The sequence below is a fragment of the Lepidothrix coronata genome, unplaced genomic scaffold (genome assembly GCF_001604755.1).
Source record: "Lepidothrix coronata isolate B3197 unplaced genomic scaffold, Lepidothrix_coronata-1.0 Scaffold22, whole genome shotgun sequence".
Taxonomy (NCBI): domain Eukaryota; kingdom Metazoa; phylum Chordata; class Aves; order Passeriformes; family Pipridae; genus Lepidothrix; species Lepidothrix coronata.
Window position 1 is genome coordinate 5,019,679 of NW_016690202.1, and position 16,647 is coordinate 5,036,325.

The 16,647-nt window shown below is 48.1% G+C and overlaps 1 protein-coding gene across 1 annotated transcript; it reads left to right on the forward strand.

Annotated features, from left to right (window-relative positions):
- Positions 1-3,116: 3,116 nt before the first annotated feature.
- On the forward strand, positions 3,117-12,332 carry DMRT3 (doublesex and mab-3 related transcription factor 3). The gene is made up of 2 exons (XM_017808363.1): positions 3,117-3,555; positions 10,319-12,332. The coding sequence occupies exons 1-2, from the start codon at positions 3,117-3,119 to the stop codon at positions 11,281-11,283; spliced, it is 1,404 nt and encodes a 467-aa protein (XP_017663852.1). The 3' UTR covers positions 11,284-12,332.
- The last annotated feature ends 4,315 nt before the right edge of the window (positions 12,333-16,647 follow it).

A 16,647-nucleotide genomic window follows, 5' to 3' on the forward strand; every position in this document is an offset into this window, starting at 1 on the left:
GCCTTTGCTTTTGCTTTTTTTTTTTGCTTTTTCACCGCACGGCTAGTCGTCCTCTTCTCAAGTATGCTTCCCAAGCTGTTTGGTAATCGGTGACCTTTATTAATGCTATTCCTCTCAAAATGCTCGTTCCTCGCCGCTCACCAGACAGCTTTGATTGCTAGTTAGCGTGACCCTGTGCGGAATTCGCATTTTCCTCGAAGTCTTCCGTGAAAGTTTCTCGCCAGTCCAGCGCGACGCCCACCAGGCAGCCTAGCAAGGCTGGTATAGTGCTCCTTTCTCTCCTTACTATGTGACAGCACAGACGGTCAGAGACACCCAGAGTTACTCTCCGAGTGGGAAATCATGGATAGTTTAATCCTCTGTCCTTTCCCTGTAACGCGGGCAATGCCTAAAAGCGGTTTGGGCGAGATATAACTAATCCTGCCGTTCGCACTCGCGCAGCGGTAACCAGCTTCCTGCGAACGCCCCCGCCCCAAACGCTTACTTTAAAGCTGTGCAAACACCAGTGAACACTCCCCTCCAGCCCGACCCCCGCCCGCGATACCGTGGGAACCGCGGGGCATCCCGGCGGGCAGCCCCGGCGGCCGCAGGTGTCCGCCCGGCTGAGACGCAGCTTCCGGCGGGTTCCAGCGGCTGGGAGGCAGCGCCGTATTCTCCGGACGGCTCCGCATCGAAAAGTCGCGAAACACCAGCGGATTCGGGACGGTTTTGAGTTTCCAGCCAACCTCGCCATCTGCCCGGTCAGTGGCGTTTCCTTGGCACTTTGGCCCAGCCAGGCCCTTTCTGCTAAATGTTATTTGCAGCTTATGTTTCGCAAATTCATTCTCTTTCAGTCTATTCATCTGGGCACTAACTGCTAACACCTCATAGTCACCTTGAAATTTCCTCTGCTATTTTCCAATTAAAAGCTTAATAGCCCTGGAAACGGAGTTCATGTGGTACAGTTTACCATCGCTCCTTCGTCTGAAAAGCTTTCTGCTGGGATCCCATTATGTGCTTGAATAAACCTTTTCGTCGAGCAGAAATGGGAACCGGGGTTGTCAGGTGTTGGGTTACAATGGACTTGCAGGCAGGGGACGTTTTGCTAACATAAATACGAACCTGGCCCTACGGGGAGATGTTGTCAAATACTAAGACATGGAAACCATTTCCATCAAATATAAGAAAAGGATTACAGCACTATATCAAACAGGTATTTCAGCCTGAACGCCCGGCGAGTAGCCAAGCGAGAGGGGGCCCCGGCTCCCAGCCAGCCCACCGCCGCGCCGGGGCACCTCGGCCCGTGAGCAGGCAGCCGCCCTGGCCGGCGGCGGTGACGGAGGCGCCCCGGAGGACCTCTCCTACTAGTGGGGAAGGAACGTTTTCCTCTACCCCTCGCCGGTATTTGCATCCCGCTTCTTCGTTTTGAGGGAACGGATTCCCAAGGGCGGGTGTGCATCATCTTTTACGCGCCCCTTGTAATTTTGTGATAGTTGAGTGTTTGGGTCCACAGAGGCACCGCTTCTTTCTTTTTCTGCCCTGGGCGGGGATCCACGAGTATGTAAGAGGCCCCGGGCGGGGGGCCAGTTGCGAGCTTCAGGGATGTCCGGGTGCAGTGCAGCACAAAAAGGTAGATCCCGCTGGCGCTGCGGGAAGTTCGACTGTTCCCCGCATTTGCTCCGATCCACCTCCCTGCCTCGATTCGGTAAACCGATGGGGCGCTCACCCTCCTCACACCCCGCACACGGCCGTGGGGAGAAAGATTGATCTGAATCGCACTTCCCTTAGAAGCAGAAAATTAATAAAAAAAGAGACTAGTATGTAACATCACGCAAATACCTTCATAGCATACGCCGTGCCTTTTATTCTCTCCAACGAAATAGTTCCCGAGTTTTATATCTAATTTCCTAATTACGTAGCCTCGCTAAATGGGTTATTTCGTGTTGTCGTTACAGTGGAGAGGTGCCTGGAAGAGCAGGGGAGATCCTGAGGCAACGAAATGGGTTCGGGTCCAAGCAGCAGCTCCTGCCAGCCCGCGGACGCTGTGCCGCAGGCAGATAAACGCTTGCGTTAAATTTATTTTTCCCCAGCCAATATATCTTTTTTTTTTTTTCACCATTATATTATATTTGGATTCAAAGTTCTCGCTGCTACATGGGAAATATCCGTGTTTCAGCGAGAAGAAACCTCTCTGCGTCCGGAAATACTGAAGACTACAAGCCCGCCGCCATCAGACACATCGGAGAGGTTTCAAGCAACCTGATTTGCCCTGAATTTCGCGTTCCTTTCTATGGCCATTGTTTGCGTTTAAGCAGCTATCTTGGCGCGGGACGCAGGAGACGCAGGGACCCCGAAGGGCAGGTGCGCCTGCGGCCGCCCAGCTCCGCGGCGCGATCCCGCGGGGACGCGACCGCACCCCGACTCCGCTCAGCTGCTCTGGGCAGCTCTTGGTCCCGGGCAGCTCCTGCTCCGGGAAGCTCTTCGCGGCTGAAAGTTTGGTAAAACTTTGATCTCGACCCACCCCCCTACCCCGCAGCGCTGGGCCGCAAGCGGCAGCGACCATTCATCGACCGCCGAACGCAGTGTCCCGCGGGCTTTCGATGGGGGATTGGTACGGAGCCTGGGGAAACCTCCTAGACCCCGGTCTCCCCCCAGCCCCAGGGGCTTTCGGGCGGGAGGGGTAGTTGGTATCAGCCACACTTCCGGCCCCCTCGGGGACAAACCCCTTCGGCACAGTATGGGCATCGCCGCCGACCCCGACGGCGCGGCAGAGGGCCCCCCCAGCTTCCCTCCCTCCCTCTCTCCCCCTCCCTTTTTCTCTCCCTCCATCCCCCCGTCGGCGGCGTGGAAGGAGGGTGGCGGTGGGGGCGGGCGGGGGGCGGGGGCAGGCTGAGGGTCTCTGGGCTCAGCGGGGCGGCGCGGGCAGCGGCAGTGTCTCTCGGGCCGGCGGCAGCGCTCTGCCCGTCGGTGTCACCACGGCGGGCGGCGGCTATCCCCACCGGCCTGGAGCCGGAGCCGCGCCCCCCGCGGAGCTCGCAGGCAGAGCTTCCCTCCTCCTGTCCTCCAGCGCCGCGGCCTCCGCCCGCCCCCGCTGAGCCCTTCTCCGCCCCGGAGCCAGTCGGGCTCCTCCCGCGGGCATGAACGGCTATGGCTCCCCGTACCTCTATATGGGCGGCCCGGTGTCGCAGCCCCCGCGGGCTCCGCTGCAGCGAACGCCCAAGTGCGCCCGGTGCCGCAACCATGGCGTGCTGTCCTGGCTGAAGGGGCACAAGCGCTACTGCCGCTTCAAGGACTGCACCTGCGAGAAGTGCATCCTCATCATCGAGAGGCAGCGGGTGATGGCCGCGCAGGTGGCTCTCCGCCGGCAGCAGGCCAACGAGAGTCTGGAGAGCCTCCTCCCAGACTCCTTGCGCTCCCTCCCGGGGCCGCCGGGCAGCGCCGAGCCCCCCACGCCGCCGCCGGGGCCGCCGCCCTGCGCGGCACCGCCGCGGGCCCCCGCCGAACTGGCCGCCGCCGCCGCCCTGCGCTGGGCCACCGAGCCGCCTCCCGCGCTCCCGGGGCCGCTCCCCAAGGCAGGTGAGGCCGGGCCGGGCCGGGCAGGGCGCCGCGGTACCGGGGCAGGAGGGAAAGGGAGGGCCGGGACGGACCCCGACGGGCGGGTCTCGAGGGGTGGGGCCGGGACGAAGAAAGGCAAGGGCTTTCCCTTCCTTCCGACGGGCGCCGTGGGAAGGGAATGGAAAGGCAGCTCGGCGGGTGCCCTTTGTCCCTCTATAAAAAGCAAGGAGCCACACAGCGCCCGGCCAGGATCGCGGCCGCCGAGACCAGCGGAGGAGGCCGGCGAATGTCGCCACTGCCAACCGGCTCCCCGACGTGCCGCTTTTGATCCCGCGTGGATCACAACCGCACGTCCTTCTGCCGCTCCCGGTCCCCTTAGCCGGCTGGAGTCGCTCCCCGGCTTCCCCCACCCCGGACGTCGGGGCTGCGGGGCCTCGTCCGGGACAAAATCTCCAGAGAGTGCCTCGGACTAAAAGCGGCGCCGGGAGCTAGAGGATTTCTGTGGAGCAAGGATGACCGGAAGAAGTGAGGTCGTGGTAGGGGATGAACCGGGCAACCCAGTCCTCCTGCGCTCCGGGTCGCGTCTGGGGCTGCTTGTGGCAGGTCGGGGTTGCTGAAACCACCGCCCGCAACCGGCATCTTGTGAGTGCGACTTGTCGGTAACACACACTTCTGGAAGCAAAACTAACGCTCCGGAACTGCTGTCCCATTCCCCGCCCGGTGTCTGAGCGGGAGCCGACAGTCTTTCACGACGGGGATACCCGTCGGACAGGCCGCTGGCAGCCTAGTGCGCTCCGCAGACAAGCGGAGACTGACGAAATTTTACCCAGTGCCCCGGGAGGGAAATGGCGAACCCTGAGCTCTCACCCACGGGCTACCGTGTGCGGTACGGAGCCATCCCGGCCAAGGAGGCGTCCGTGGGGGCCCCGGCACAGGGCTTTGTCCTCCAACACTGGAGGAGACACAACACCGGCCCCGAGGCGGCGGCACGGCTGAGTCTGTCAGTGTGGCGAGGATGCCGGTGGCTTGGGACCCACTTCTTCTCCGGCCCATGGCACCGCCTGCCTGCCTTCCGACCCCCCTGTCCCCTACACTTCCGCCTGGTTCCGTCGGCCGTTCCCCTGGGCTTTGGGGGTCTTTGCCCAAATTTCCGCTGGCCGTAGCCTCCCACCAGCTCGGAGTCTTTTCACCACCCGCATCCGCGGCAGCGCTTGGCCGGGGCCTCCTCCCTGCGTAGAAGTGGGGGCGGTAAAGCCGAGGGATTGGGGAGGGAAGGGGATAAAAAGCCCCCTTGGCTTCTTCCAGAAAGTACAAGTTCCTGTCCGCCAGCACGATATAAATCTGACGGATAGGAACGGTATTAACTTGCACGCCCAACTTTCCTTCCCCTTGATATATGAACTTCCCAGTTTAAAAGATTACAGTAATCACGGGAGGAGAGTGTAAATCGAATCTGATAGCAATAACTTTTGGGGAAGGTCAGGCTCAAGTGAAATGTTACCAAGCAACAGGCATTTTGTTTGCAAAATAAAATCAAAGTGTATTGATGAGAAATTCTTCCTTGCCAGCCAGTCAGCACTTTCTGCTAGCAGCTTTACCGAAGAAAAAAAAAACAGCAAAACAAAACCAAAAAACAAAACCCCAAACATAACGGAGATCTCCATAAATCAAGGCCCTCGGTGCCGCGCCTGCCCCGCCCCCTCCCGCGGTGAGGCCGGGATGGGGGGACTTGGGCACTTCGGTACCGCCGAGGAGCCATCCTGGTTACACAGACGTCACCCCCGTGGTCCCCGGTTCCCGACTGTTATAGAGGGGTTTTTCCCCCATTTTTTATGAACATGTGGATGCGTGACAGCAAAGTGGAAAATGGTTCTTCCTGTCACCACACAACTTGTTTATTTCTAACTATCCTGCGTGTTCTGAGCGGCAGGGCTTTCACTTCCTTCTCCCCACTACCTCAATTAAAATCGTCGTCAAAACAGGGGATGTAATTATTTGTTCCCCTTGTCCGTCCCGTCTCTAACATACACACAAACACACTTCCACCGCGAGGACATTAATCTCCTGAAAGGTGTTTTTCACTACGGAGGGGAAATTTCCCGACATTCGGTAGAATCAGATCCCTCTGCTTTTATTCCTGCCAGAATAAAATCCTGTCATTTCGGTGGGACAGTTGTGAAGTTCTGTTCTGTGCAAATGATGCACATAGAAACTACCCCTGCTGCACCTGCCTCTGCTAACCTGGGATGATCCCTCCTCTTAATACCGTGCTCATGAACTTTCCTCGCCCACATGAGCACATTTCTCTTAGTAGTAGTTGTCCAGGCTTGTAAACAATATAATGCTATATTGGGTCGTGTCTTATTATCAGAGCCAGCTTCTTAATGCAGCACAGTTGTCTCTGTGTTAGAGAAAAGTGATTAATCTCCTACAAAGTACCTTAGACCTTTGAAGATAGGGATGAAAGCCTGAAGTGAAAGTAATTAAAAACTCCGACAACCTAAACCAAACTAACACCCCCCTTCCTCCAAACAGATAGAAAACCAAAAAATCACAACCCAGCCAACCAAAAAATCCCCCCAAAACAAACAAACCAATAAAAAACCCACCAAAAACCAACGACCTTAACTTTTCATGTTTTAATGCTAGTTCTGGTATAGACTTTTCTATTAATACAAGTAAGAAAAACAGCAAATTCTTTTGGGGTCCAAGAAAATCTGTCCTAACAATCAAAGAACAAGCTATTTTAACAGGGAGTCAGCAGTGGGAATATCGAGGAAACAAATTTGTTCCAAAGTATTAGACCAAGTTTTCCAGACAAGTTATTGGATTGAGAACAGCTTCTCTCATCCATATTACTTTTATTTGGCGTCTTTACAAGATTTGACTCATGATCCTTAATGTTTAAATAGTCAAGGAGAATTGGAGTATATACTGCTCCAAATTTGTAGCAGCTTTATTTATTAATTTGTATTTTACTGTAAATGCATGCATGGTTCTCCCACAGTTCTGTGTTTTATGTGTATCTGTATTTGCACTGCATCTCTGTAGATCTAGGTTTGTATCTGTCTCTGCAAACATATTATTTTATGAATACTCCCCATCGTTTATATCAATAAGAAAACAGTTCCCCTAATTTTCCCCGGGATCACAAAGTGAATACTTGAAGGCAGGCAATTTGAAATAGAAGGTGTTGGGGGGGAAAAAAACCCAACACACACACACACGCACACGCACACACACACACACAGAGAAAAAAGTACAATCCCCAAAAACAAAACCACAGAAACATACAAAACCGCCTAAACAAGACCAAAAACCTCACTAAAATCCAGAACAGCCCCCTCACAAAAAAACCCAATCCGAATCAAACCAACCAACTACCATCAACAAAAAACCCACAGCAAAAAACCATCAAACCCCACGCAGAACAAAACACAACACCCAAACCCCACAGACGAAAAATATCCCAGAACGAGATTTCTTTCTTGAAGCCCAGAACATCTTTATGTGAAGCTTACAAGTTATTAAAGAAAAAAAAAACAACAAACAAACAAACAAACAAAACCCCAAAAAAACCCAAAAAACAACACAAGCTTTGGTGAAGAGCAGCGGGTTGTACTTTCTAAATACGAAATTGTTTTTGTACCTGAAAATATAAACATTTGCTATTAATACACACATGCAATATTCCTACAATTTAGTGCCCACAGAAGGACATTTATAATGTATCTTCCCTAATTTTTGTTTGTTTGCCGATTGCTATTTTGTGCCAATTTTAAACAAACGAAAATCGCGGTCGCAGCTGTTCCCGTGAAGGGTTGGGGACAGTCCCTGGAGCGCGCCTTCCACCTGGCCCTCTCCGCGCCCTCAGCGTGGCGGGCAAGGAGTGTTCCCGTGGGGAAAATGCAGTTGGAACACAGCCTGACAGACAGGGAAGCACCGGGGCCGGCCAGGTCGGCGGGAGCTGCCATGCGACCAGCCCCAGCCCCAGGATGAAGCCTCCTGACACCGGCATCCAGAAATGCTCTCGAAAAGGCAGAGGGGAAAAATACAACAGCGTCCATGCTCAGTGTTAGCCAACGGAGGGTAATTCTCCATGTGTTAATAACAGCACTTGGATTTAAATCACCGAAATCTCGTTTTCCGTGTCTGTCCCTGTAAGTCTAACAGCCCTCTGAGATGCGCTGCTGTACGAGGAGACTGTCCTTGTGCAAAGGCTAAGAATCGGGCTCTGCGCGGTCTCGTGATGATAAAGATGCAAACTTCAGTGGGATGAGTTTTCAGAATTTGGAGAAATTTTTTTAGGCAAGCCTCATAAGGATATTTTTAAGAATACTGAAAATTGAACAAATAGAAAATATCTTGAAAATAATATTTTGTAAGGAACAGGGAATGTATTAGAGAGATCTTATCTGATATATTTTTTTTTTATTTGTAAAGCACATATTTTCTTCCTAGTTGTACTTGTTCTCATGCCACAGAGATACACTGTAAAAATGTGGTAGTTCTGAAATACTCTCTACTTGCATTCAGTTAATTTTGTAATATTGTGTACTACAGTGAAACCTATTGATGTGGAAATTAGGGCTATCATCTCCCCTAACTGCCTCTCTAACTCTGTTAAGACAGGAACCGGTAGTTAGATGTCCTCAGACTGCTCTCTAAGCCTTCAGTGTATGAACTGTGCATTCACTAAGATGTGAATCACTCTTAGTGCCTCTTCTCTTGTAACAAATGCGTAATTATGAACACGTGAAGGGATTAGGAGGGAAAGGTAGTGTGAGCCTCATGTTTTCTCAAATAATGGATGAGCTATGCTGGTGTTTTACCATCTCCTCAAAAGGATGCATGTTGCCAGTTTGCTATTGGCAAACAATTCGTGCATTCCACTTTGGCCGCTAAGGCAAGATTGACACACTGAGCGTATGAGAGAGGATACATGAATTGCCTTCTCTGTAATGTAGCAACATGAAAAGTTATGCTTCTCTGTTTGCACTGGACAATGAGTATAACCAATATAAAAACAAGTACCAAAACCAGGCTATCCTGCTAAAAGAGATTTTCACTAGGACAACTAAGTTCCTCAGCTGTATTCCTCAGCTGCATGCTTATCTTCCACATCCCAAACTACCAGCATCCCACAGCTTTGTAGGATGACCCATCATTTCTGCCAGGTACCACAATCCTCACGAGGAGCACTTTTTGGCATACTCACACTGTTAGGCTGTGCTCTGCCAGGATCTCATACTTATTTATAGCTCCCATTCTGGTGAGCAGAGTGGCTTCTGGCTCAGCGTGGGCTTGCTCAGACCTTGACTTCTTTCTCTCTCAAGATGGGAAATTGCATTAATAGACTTTGTCTCAAGCTGATCTGTGAAACACTAAACTTATTCCACTGCATGGGGAGATGCTCTGCCTGTTAATGGGGCGAGAGAGAGGCAGGAGGTGGTGAGCAGTGAGGCTAAGGTTCTTGCATACCTCTTACTGGTTGCATCTCACTTGGGCAGGGGTGTTCATCAGCACATTTTAGGAACCTTTGCTTGCTTCTTACAGCTTCTTTATCTAGTTGGGCTGTTAACCAGGGACTTGGGAAACCAAGAAAATAATTGCATTGGGGGTTTTTTTGCAGATAGTTTTTCACATATGTGTGTTCAAAAGCACTGCCCTGAGCAGTTAAATTAGGCTCTTGTCAGCTGCAGCTTGGACAATGATCCCTTCCCCATGCATTGATGCCTCTCAAGGATACCATCATTGTGCTCTATGAGGAAGGCCAGCAGAACTGTGTTCTCAAGAAATAACCATGAACAATCTCAAGCAATTCTATGTACTCCCTTGTGCATAGGCTGTGAAAGCACTGTCAACCTTTCTTCCTTTCTTCTTGCTGACAACAATTCTATACTCAGGTCAGGCATTACTAAAGTGACCAGAGATGTGGGATGTTCCCATTTCTGAGTGTCTACCTGGAGACAGCACGGTCAATGGGCTTGTTTTCAGCCCTGTACTCAGCTCTTATCCTTCTTAGTTTAGCACATAAAAAGCAAGATACAAGGAACAAGCGCTAAGAGAGTTTGTGGGGTCTCCCTCCTTGGAATTATTTAAAACTCATCTAAGCAGGAACATGAGCAACTTACTCTATATTTTAGGTTGCTTTTGCTTTGGACAGGGTATTGGACCAAATGCTTTCCAGAGGTCCTTCTCAAACCAGATTTTTCTAGAATCTGTGCTGTGGGAGGAACCAATTTCTGCAGAGCCAGAACTTGAATACACTGATGTATTTGCAGACTTTTTATACCTTCAACCAGTAGCCATGATGAAGTGGTTCCACCAATGCTGTTGGACTTGCAGAGGGAATTTTGGTCTCCCTAAGTGCCCTCTTCATCTCACAGACAGTGGGATGGTGCTAGTGAGGAATTATGATGTGAAAGTGCTCAGGTTCCTCTGAGAAAGCTTGCACTTGGCTGGTGTGTTGCTGCCATGTAATCAGTGAGAGACGACTGATACAGTGTATTTGATGCAACAGAAAAATGACTACAGCTTCTTTCCTTGCACATGTGAAAACGTGACAGATACCTATAAGGCCTAGACCAGGTAACATTATTCTTTTGCAGTTTTATCTTCATGAGATGTTGCAAAGATACCTTAATTTTTACAGCATCTCTGTGAAAAATGCTCTTCCCTCCCACCATTCTTCTTTGTTCACTTTGAGAAGACACTATCCTCAAATTTCTGTAAAAGCTTTTGGCTTCAGTTTTTTATTAACTTCTCTGAATTCTCTTTGCAGACATGAATGAGGAGAGGTTGGGTGATGCCAGTGGAGCAGACAATGCTGAGACCTACAGCGACAAAGACACAGACCAAAGGAGTTCCCCAGACATGACTAAAGCCAAAAGCTGTTTCACCCCTGAAAGCCCTGAAATTGTTTCAGTGGATGAGGTCGGTTACGCAGTTCAGAAAAATGGTGGGAGCACAGAGAATCATCCAGACAGCCCCAAGTACCACCCAGAGCAGAACCACCTCCTGATAGAAGGTCCGTCTGGGACAGTTTCTTTACCATTTAGTTTGAAAGCAAACAGACCTCCACTTGAAGTCTTGAAAAAGATCTTCCCTAATCAAAAGCCAGCTGTGCTAGAGTTGATCCTGAAGGGGTGTGGTGGTGATCTGGTGAGTGCTGTGGAGGTTCTCCTGTCTAGTCGGTCTTCGGTGGCCAGTGGGGAGAGAACTTCTGCAGAATCCGATGGTCTTGTTTTGCCTTCCAACGGGCACATTTTTGAACACACGCTGAGTTCCTACCCTATTTCATCTTCCAAGTGGTCCGTGGGCTCAGCATTTAGGGTTCCCGACACACTAAGGTTCTCTGCTGATTCCAGTAATGTCATGCCAAATCCTCTGGCTGTACCTCTGCAGCACCCTTTCCCTCAACCACCACGCTACCCGCTGATGTTGAGGAACACTTTGGCAAGAAATCAGTCCAGCCCGTTCCTGCCCAATGATGTCACCCTGTGGAACACCATGACACTGCAGCAACAGTACCAGCTGCGGTCCCAATATGTCAGTCCTTTCTCTAGCAACACAACCACAGTTTTCCGAAGCTCACCTGTACTTCCTTCCCGCTCGTCAGAGGATCCTAGGATCTCAATTCCTGATGATGGGTGTCCTATTGTGTCTAAGCAACCAATTTACACAGAAGATGAATATGAGGAAAGGTCTGATTCTTCAGACTCAAGAATACTCAACACATCTTCTTAGACTGACATTTGACGTGTGATAGCTAAGTGATACTCACAGTGCAGCTGAACTACTGGCCCCTAAGAGGAGGGACACATACTCTATGAAACTCTTGCAGTTGTATTAAAAAGTGACTTTGCTTGGTATTATACTATAGCAATAAAGACATAACTTTTTTTAATTTCTTGCACTTCACTGGATAATGCCAAATAGCAATACTCTGGCTTTAGTGCTGAGTCTGTATTACAAAGGAAGACTTTATGGCTATTGGTTATGGGACTCTGGAAGGCTCATAATGGAAACAGAAGCCCAAGGTCTACTTTGTTCCTTAACTCAGAAAAATGGGGATGTTAAACTAGAATACTTGAATGCTGTTTTATAAGAGAGAACTCCTCAGGACATAAGAAATCAAATAAACATAATTCAATTGCAAATGGACTAAACCAAGGAACTTATAATCTTATGGCAGTGATCATAAAAAAAGCAGAAGAAAGAAATATGCACATGCAACTAATATGAGCTCCTTCTGTGCCGTTTGAGCTTGGACACTTTTCAGAGAAATATTATTAAGAGTTATTCTTTTCCCATGGCTAGGTCGAAATGTGTAATGTCAGTGTAAAACCAATTACAGCTGTGAATTGCATGAAGTGTATTGTGAAATGAACACCAGATTAAGCATTGTCAGGTTAATGTAGCATGCTAAGGACTCTAGAAAAATAAACTAAGATCATGATCTTGGTTTATGTCATTTATACTGGGCAAATACATTCTGAAGACAGAGAGCTGATTAATCCTCAGGCAGGGTTAAAATGTCCAGCTCCAGCAACTGCAGTCAAGGAAAGCCTCTTTTTCCAAGTCTGGGTTCTGCTTCCCTGCCTAGTAGTTTGCAACTGAGATTAGGCAAATGTTGTCATCAAGGAAGCTGAGGTCTTGAGTATGTACTGCAGACAATTCCAAGCTCAGCTGAGTAAAGTAGAGCTTGCTACAGTCACAGAAAGCAGAAAACAAAAGGCTCTCCCAGTGCTTCAGAAGCATCTTTTTTTTCCTATACTGTAGAAGTAGAAAAAAAAGGAAATAGAATGTAATAGCAGGCCTTTCTTTAAAATAATATTTAGCCAAATGGCAACTTCCCTAAATGTAGAAAAGTATTGGTTTGAACAATTTATTGCATGATTGCATGCATTGATTACACTGCATATCTTATGTGTGTCTGAGTAACATTAGGAATTGCTTCTGATGAGGAATGCCACTAAGTTAACTGTTCACTTAGAAGTTCGTTAAGGTTCTAGTGCCATTTTTTCAACTGCTCACAACTGACAACATATGCTTGACAAGTGACTTGTACAAAACACAGCTCTGAATGCAGATGAAATGACTGTCAGGCCTTCAGGTGTATGGATTAGTCCCACATTTCAGAAAAATGTTGAGGCTGCCCTGAAGTTAAACCCTAAAGCAGATGCGCTTTAAAACTGTTATACACATATCAAGCATGTTATCCAGTGTCATTGTTGATATGAATGCCTGTCTTCTCATTTGGCATTTCTTGTTTCACAAGTCTCATGCACACAGTGAATCTTTCATTTTATCAACGTACTGAACACGCACAGAAAGGAGAATAAAATAATGATTTTATTTTCCTTAGGGGATAAATTAACAGAAAGATACTTTATCTTGCATAACTTTCCAAGGTCTTCAGAAAAGCCTTTTGTTGGTAATGCTACAGAGCAAAGACTTAAAAGCAGGGGAAGGGGGGAAAGAAAATAAATAGATTCTTTTATGGAAGTGTAAATGTGAAAGCATTTAAAATTTTCCTAAATGCAGATTTTCAATTGTGTCCTGACAGATTTGCCTGCATTCATGTGGAACTTGTAAACAAATTCACCTTACAGCTACTCCAGAGAGAAAAGTAATAAGTAAAATATATTTGATGTTGCAAACAGAAAGGCATGAGGTAGTGAAATGCTGTGCTACAAGACTGCAGAGGAATTAAGTGTCAAAGGCTAGATAAGAGCAGTTAGGTCCAGGAGCTCTGATTTTGAGCGGATTTCCTTCCTGCAGAAACCTTTGTATAGGCATCCCTGTATATTAAATGAAATCTGCATGGGCTTTAGTTTGGGGGTTTTTTTTGTGTTTTGTTTTTTTGTTTGTTTTGCTACAGAGGTTGAATCATCTTCAGCAGAAAGACCGAACAGTGGCACCTTAGACAGCTCATAAACACTATGGCCTGCAGGTTTTCAGAGAACAGAATTTTGGCATCTTGGAACTGTGACACATCTTTCAAAGAAAGCTGACCATGGCTAAAGTGGAGTGAACTATTATCACACTTGTGCTGAAAAATGCAGATTCGGTGGTATGATTTTTAAAAATTTTATCCCTTTTGATAAGTTGTGTTCTGAAAAAGGAAACAAGTTAAAATGATCCTTGTCTGGTATTATAAAATAACTTAACTCACAATTACTTTTTTTTTTTTTTTTAAATAAAGTAAATGTATCTCTGTTCAAAATAAGAAATGCAAGTTCTCATGTTGAACAATAATTTTTGTTTGGCCATGCAATAAAATATTGCTAAAATAGCTAAAATGGTATCCAGAGGATTAATTTTTTAAGAAATACCGATTGGCCTGCAGTGGTATTTTAGAGATGTTGCTTTGCTCACCCAGCTGTATTTTCCAGGCTGGCACTACAGGCAAATACAGTTTTTAAGGATCCCTTGGTGTGTTGGCAGGAACTTTTTCTGCCCACACCATGCTGGGACCTGTTCCGCAGACCTCTGCTGTGCTGGTGGGGACTGCCCACCCACTCCCACCCTCTCAGAGTGGGCAACCGCGGGGTGAGGGAGCCCCCTTTTCACTGGAGCCCTGTGTGCCCCATCGTCAGGGCCCACAGTGGCCACCCCGGAACTGGCACCCTGGCTCAGGCCGTGCCTTCACCGAGGTCGGTGACAGCCGTGTCACCGCAGCTGGCAGCGGCGGGGCTGATCCTGAGCCTGTGGAGCACCTGCGGGGTACAGCATCCCGAGATTTCCACGCCTCTGGGGTCCGGGGAAAGGCCTTCGGGTGGGGCACCCCACACCTTACGTTTCCCATCTCCATCTTGTGGTGAACAAGGGTAGCCTCGTGACGGAGCAAATACTTCGTGCTGAGGAAGGGAGGACGCGGGGGTGAGGAGGGCTGAAGCTCAAGGTATTGATGCTCAGAAGCCTCCTGAGGACAAAAAGAATTCAAGCATCAAGAAAGATGGTTTGAGCCTGGTGAGGTCTCTGCTGGAGCCCAGGATCCAAAGAGGTGTTGGGGTATTTTTGTTTGGTGTTTTGTGTTGTGTTATTTTTTTCTTTTTTTCTCTTGGGTCTTTTTTTGGGTGCTAGAGCAGCTGTGGCATTCTTGGAGCAAGAGATCTTCAGCCTCTGCACAGCTCCTGCTCCTGGCTGAGCAGCCACCTGGGAGCCTCTCTGGGATGCCCTGGGACTGCTTTTTCTCCTGTCAGATGGGTGAATTCATTGTCTGCTCTCTGGGCAATGCCCAGAGCTCACTCTCTCTGCTCGTGGCTCTGCTTGTCCAGGTCCCAGGCCCACCAGAGACCGGTGCGGTGGGCTCTACAGAGGCTGGTTGCTGCCCTAGAGACACACTGCTAAAACCCCCTAGTTAATCTCTAGATGTGACAACGCGGTTAAGGGGCGACAGCGATGTAAACAATAACAATGCTACGGAGAGCCCTAACGCAATGTTCACATTCTCCAGTAGCTCACATAACTGTAGACAAGGGAATAGGCAGAACGGGAGCAGGGGTAAGAAATGGGGATGTCCTGCCCAAAACTGTCCCCTGCCTTGCCCTTGCTGGTGGTTGTGATGCTTCCCCGGGGGTCCCTGACTTGCCCTCCTTGTTGGTCTGAAGGGCCACCTCTGCAACATTTGTTGTATGCTTGGTGAACAGGCTCACCTCACATTTGTGCTGACATCTTAGAAAAATGACTTTGATTCTCTCAGTATACTGTTTCAGTGATTCATTCTTTATGTGCATTTACTCAGCAGATGTGAGTGGGGAAATAAGATTGATGCTAAATTTATATGTTAATTTTAATATTGAAGCTATCCTGTATTTGAAGAATAAGATCAATTCTTCAATTTCATTTCTTACGTGATATTGCATATTGTCATTACTGGAAAATAAAATTATTTCTGAATGCATACTATCTAAACTTCAATTTTAGTGGACATATAACTCTGAAGCATCATTCTTCTCCCTTCCCTTTAATAAATATCTTAATACAGTATTTTAACATTCTTACAGTAGTCTGCCATGGGAAGATAACAAAGTCTTTTCATCCTAAATGGTGTTTTGTTAATGTGCTTCCTGCAGCATTCTGCACTGTCACAGGCAGATTTCATGCATGACTCAGCAACTCCCTGCAGGGTGTTGCATGCCTGCTGCAACAGGAATATTGGTTAATAATTATGTCCCTCACTAGAGATTAATTTCAATAATTTCCACAATAGCAGCAGTGCTTGAGAGCCATAGCCACAGCGAGTTGCCAAGCATGCCTGCATACAGGCTGAATCCTGACCTTAAGTGAAGGATCAAACCCTTAGATCACTATCAGTAACCAGATCATGTAGAGGATGGAATCATATGTACAGAAAGATTTGGCATTTATGGAGTGAGATGTACTTTAAGGTCTGCTGCCAGAGACCAGGCTTTCCTGAAACCGCAACAGAAAAAAAGTATTTACAGCACCTTGGGAGTGTGGTTTGGTACTTCATGTCTTTGCAAGCTGTGCAGGAGATTAAACTGAGATAGATAGCAGGAACCTTTGCAAGATTACATCCTTGCTTTGCCCTCTAACCCAAGGAAGATTTTCCCTGTCCTTAAGGGATAAAGTTAAGTGCTACAAGGATTTAATTGCTTTTATCTGAAAATTCTTAAAAAGCTTCAGTGCCCTGTAAATACGAGAGTAGAACATAGTACTTACCAGAGCATATAGTGTAAGACTTTGTTTCTAATTTTTTCTGTCTGAGAGAGAGGCTATAGCTTTTCAACAGCTGAACTGTGACTGCCTTCAGGAAGAAAGTTTCCCTGAAAAGCTCAGGACAATTCTGAGATAACCCTGAGCAAGCCACTGTCACAAAAAATGTTGTGAGACCTAAGGTAAACACTGCTTGGGTTCTTTCCATCTGTCATATTTCTGAGTCTATAGACTTCATACATTCCAACTTTCTTGTCTGGAACACCTAGACAAAACCAGAAATCTTACGATAATTACCTTTCTTTTCCCTAAAGGCAGTAAATACATGAGTCAGCAAAAGGTTGAAGAACAGTGAGAAAGCAGAATTTCAGACACAATGAAGTCTATTCTTTCTTCCAAGTCTTGTGTGGCTCAGGCAGGGAGGTG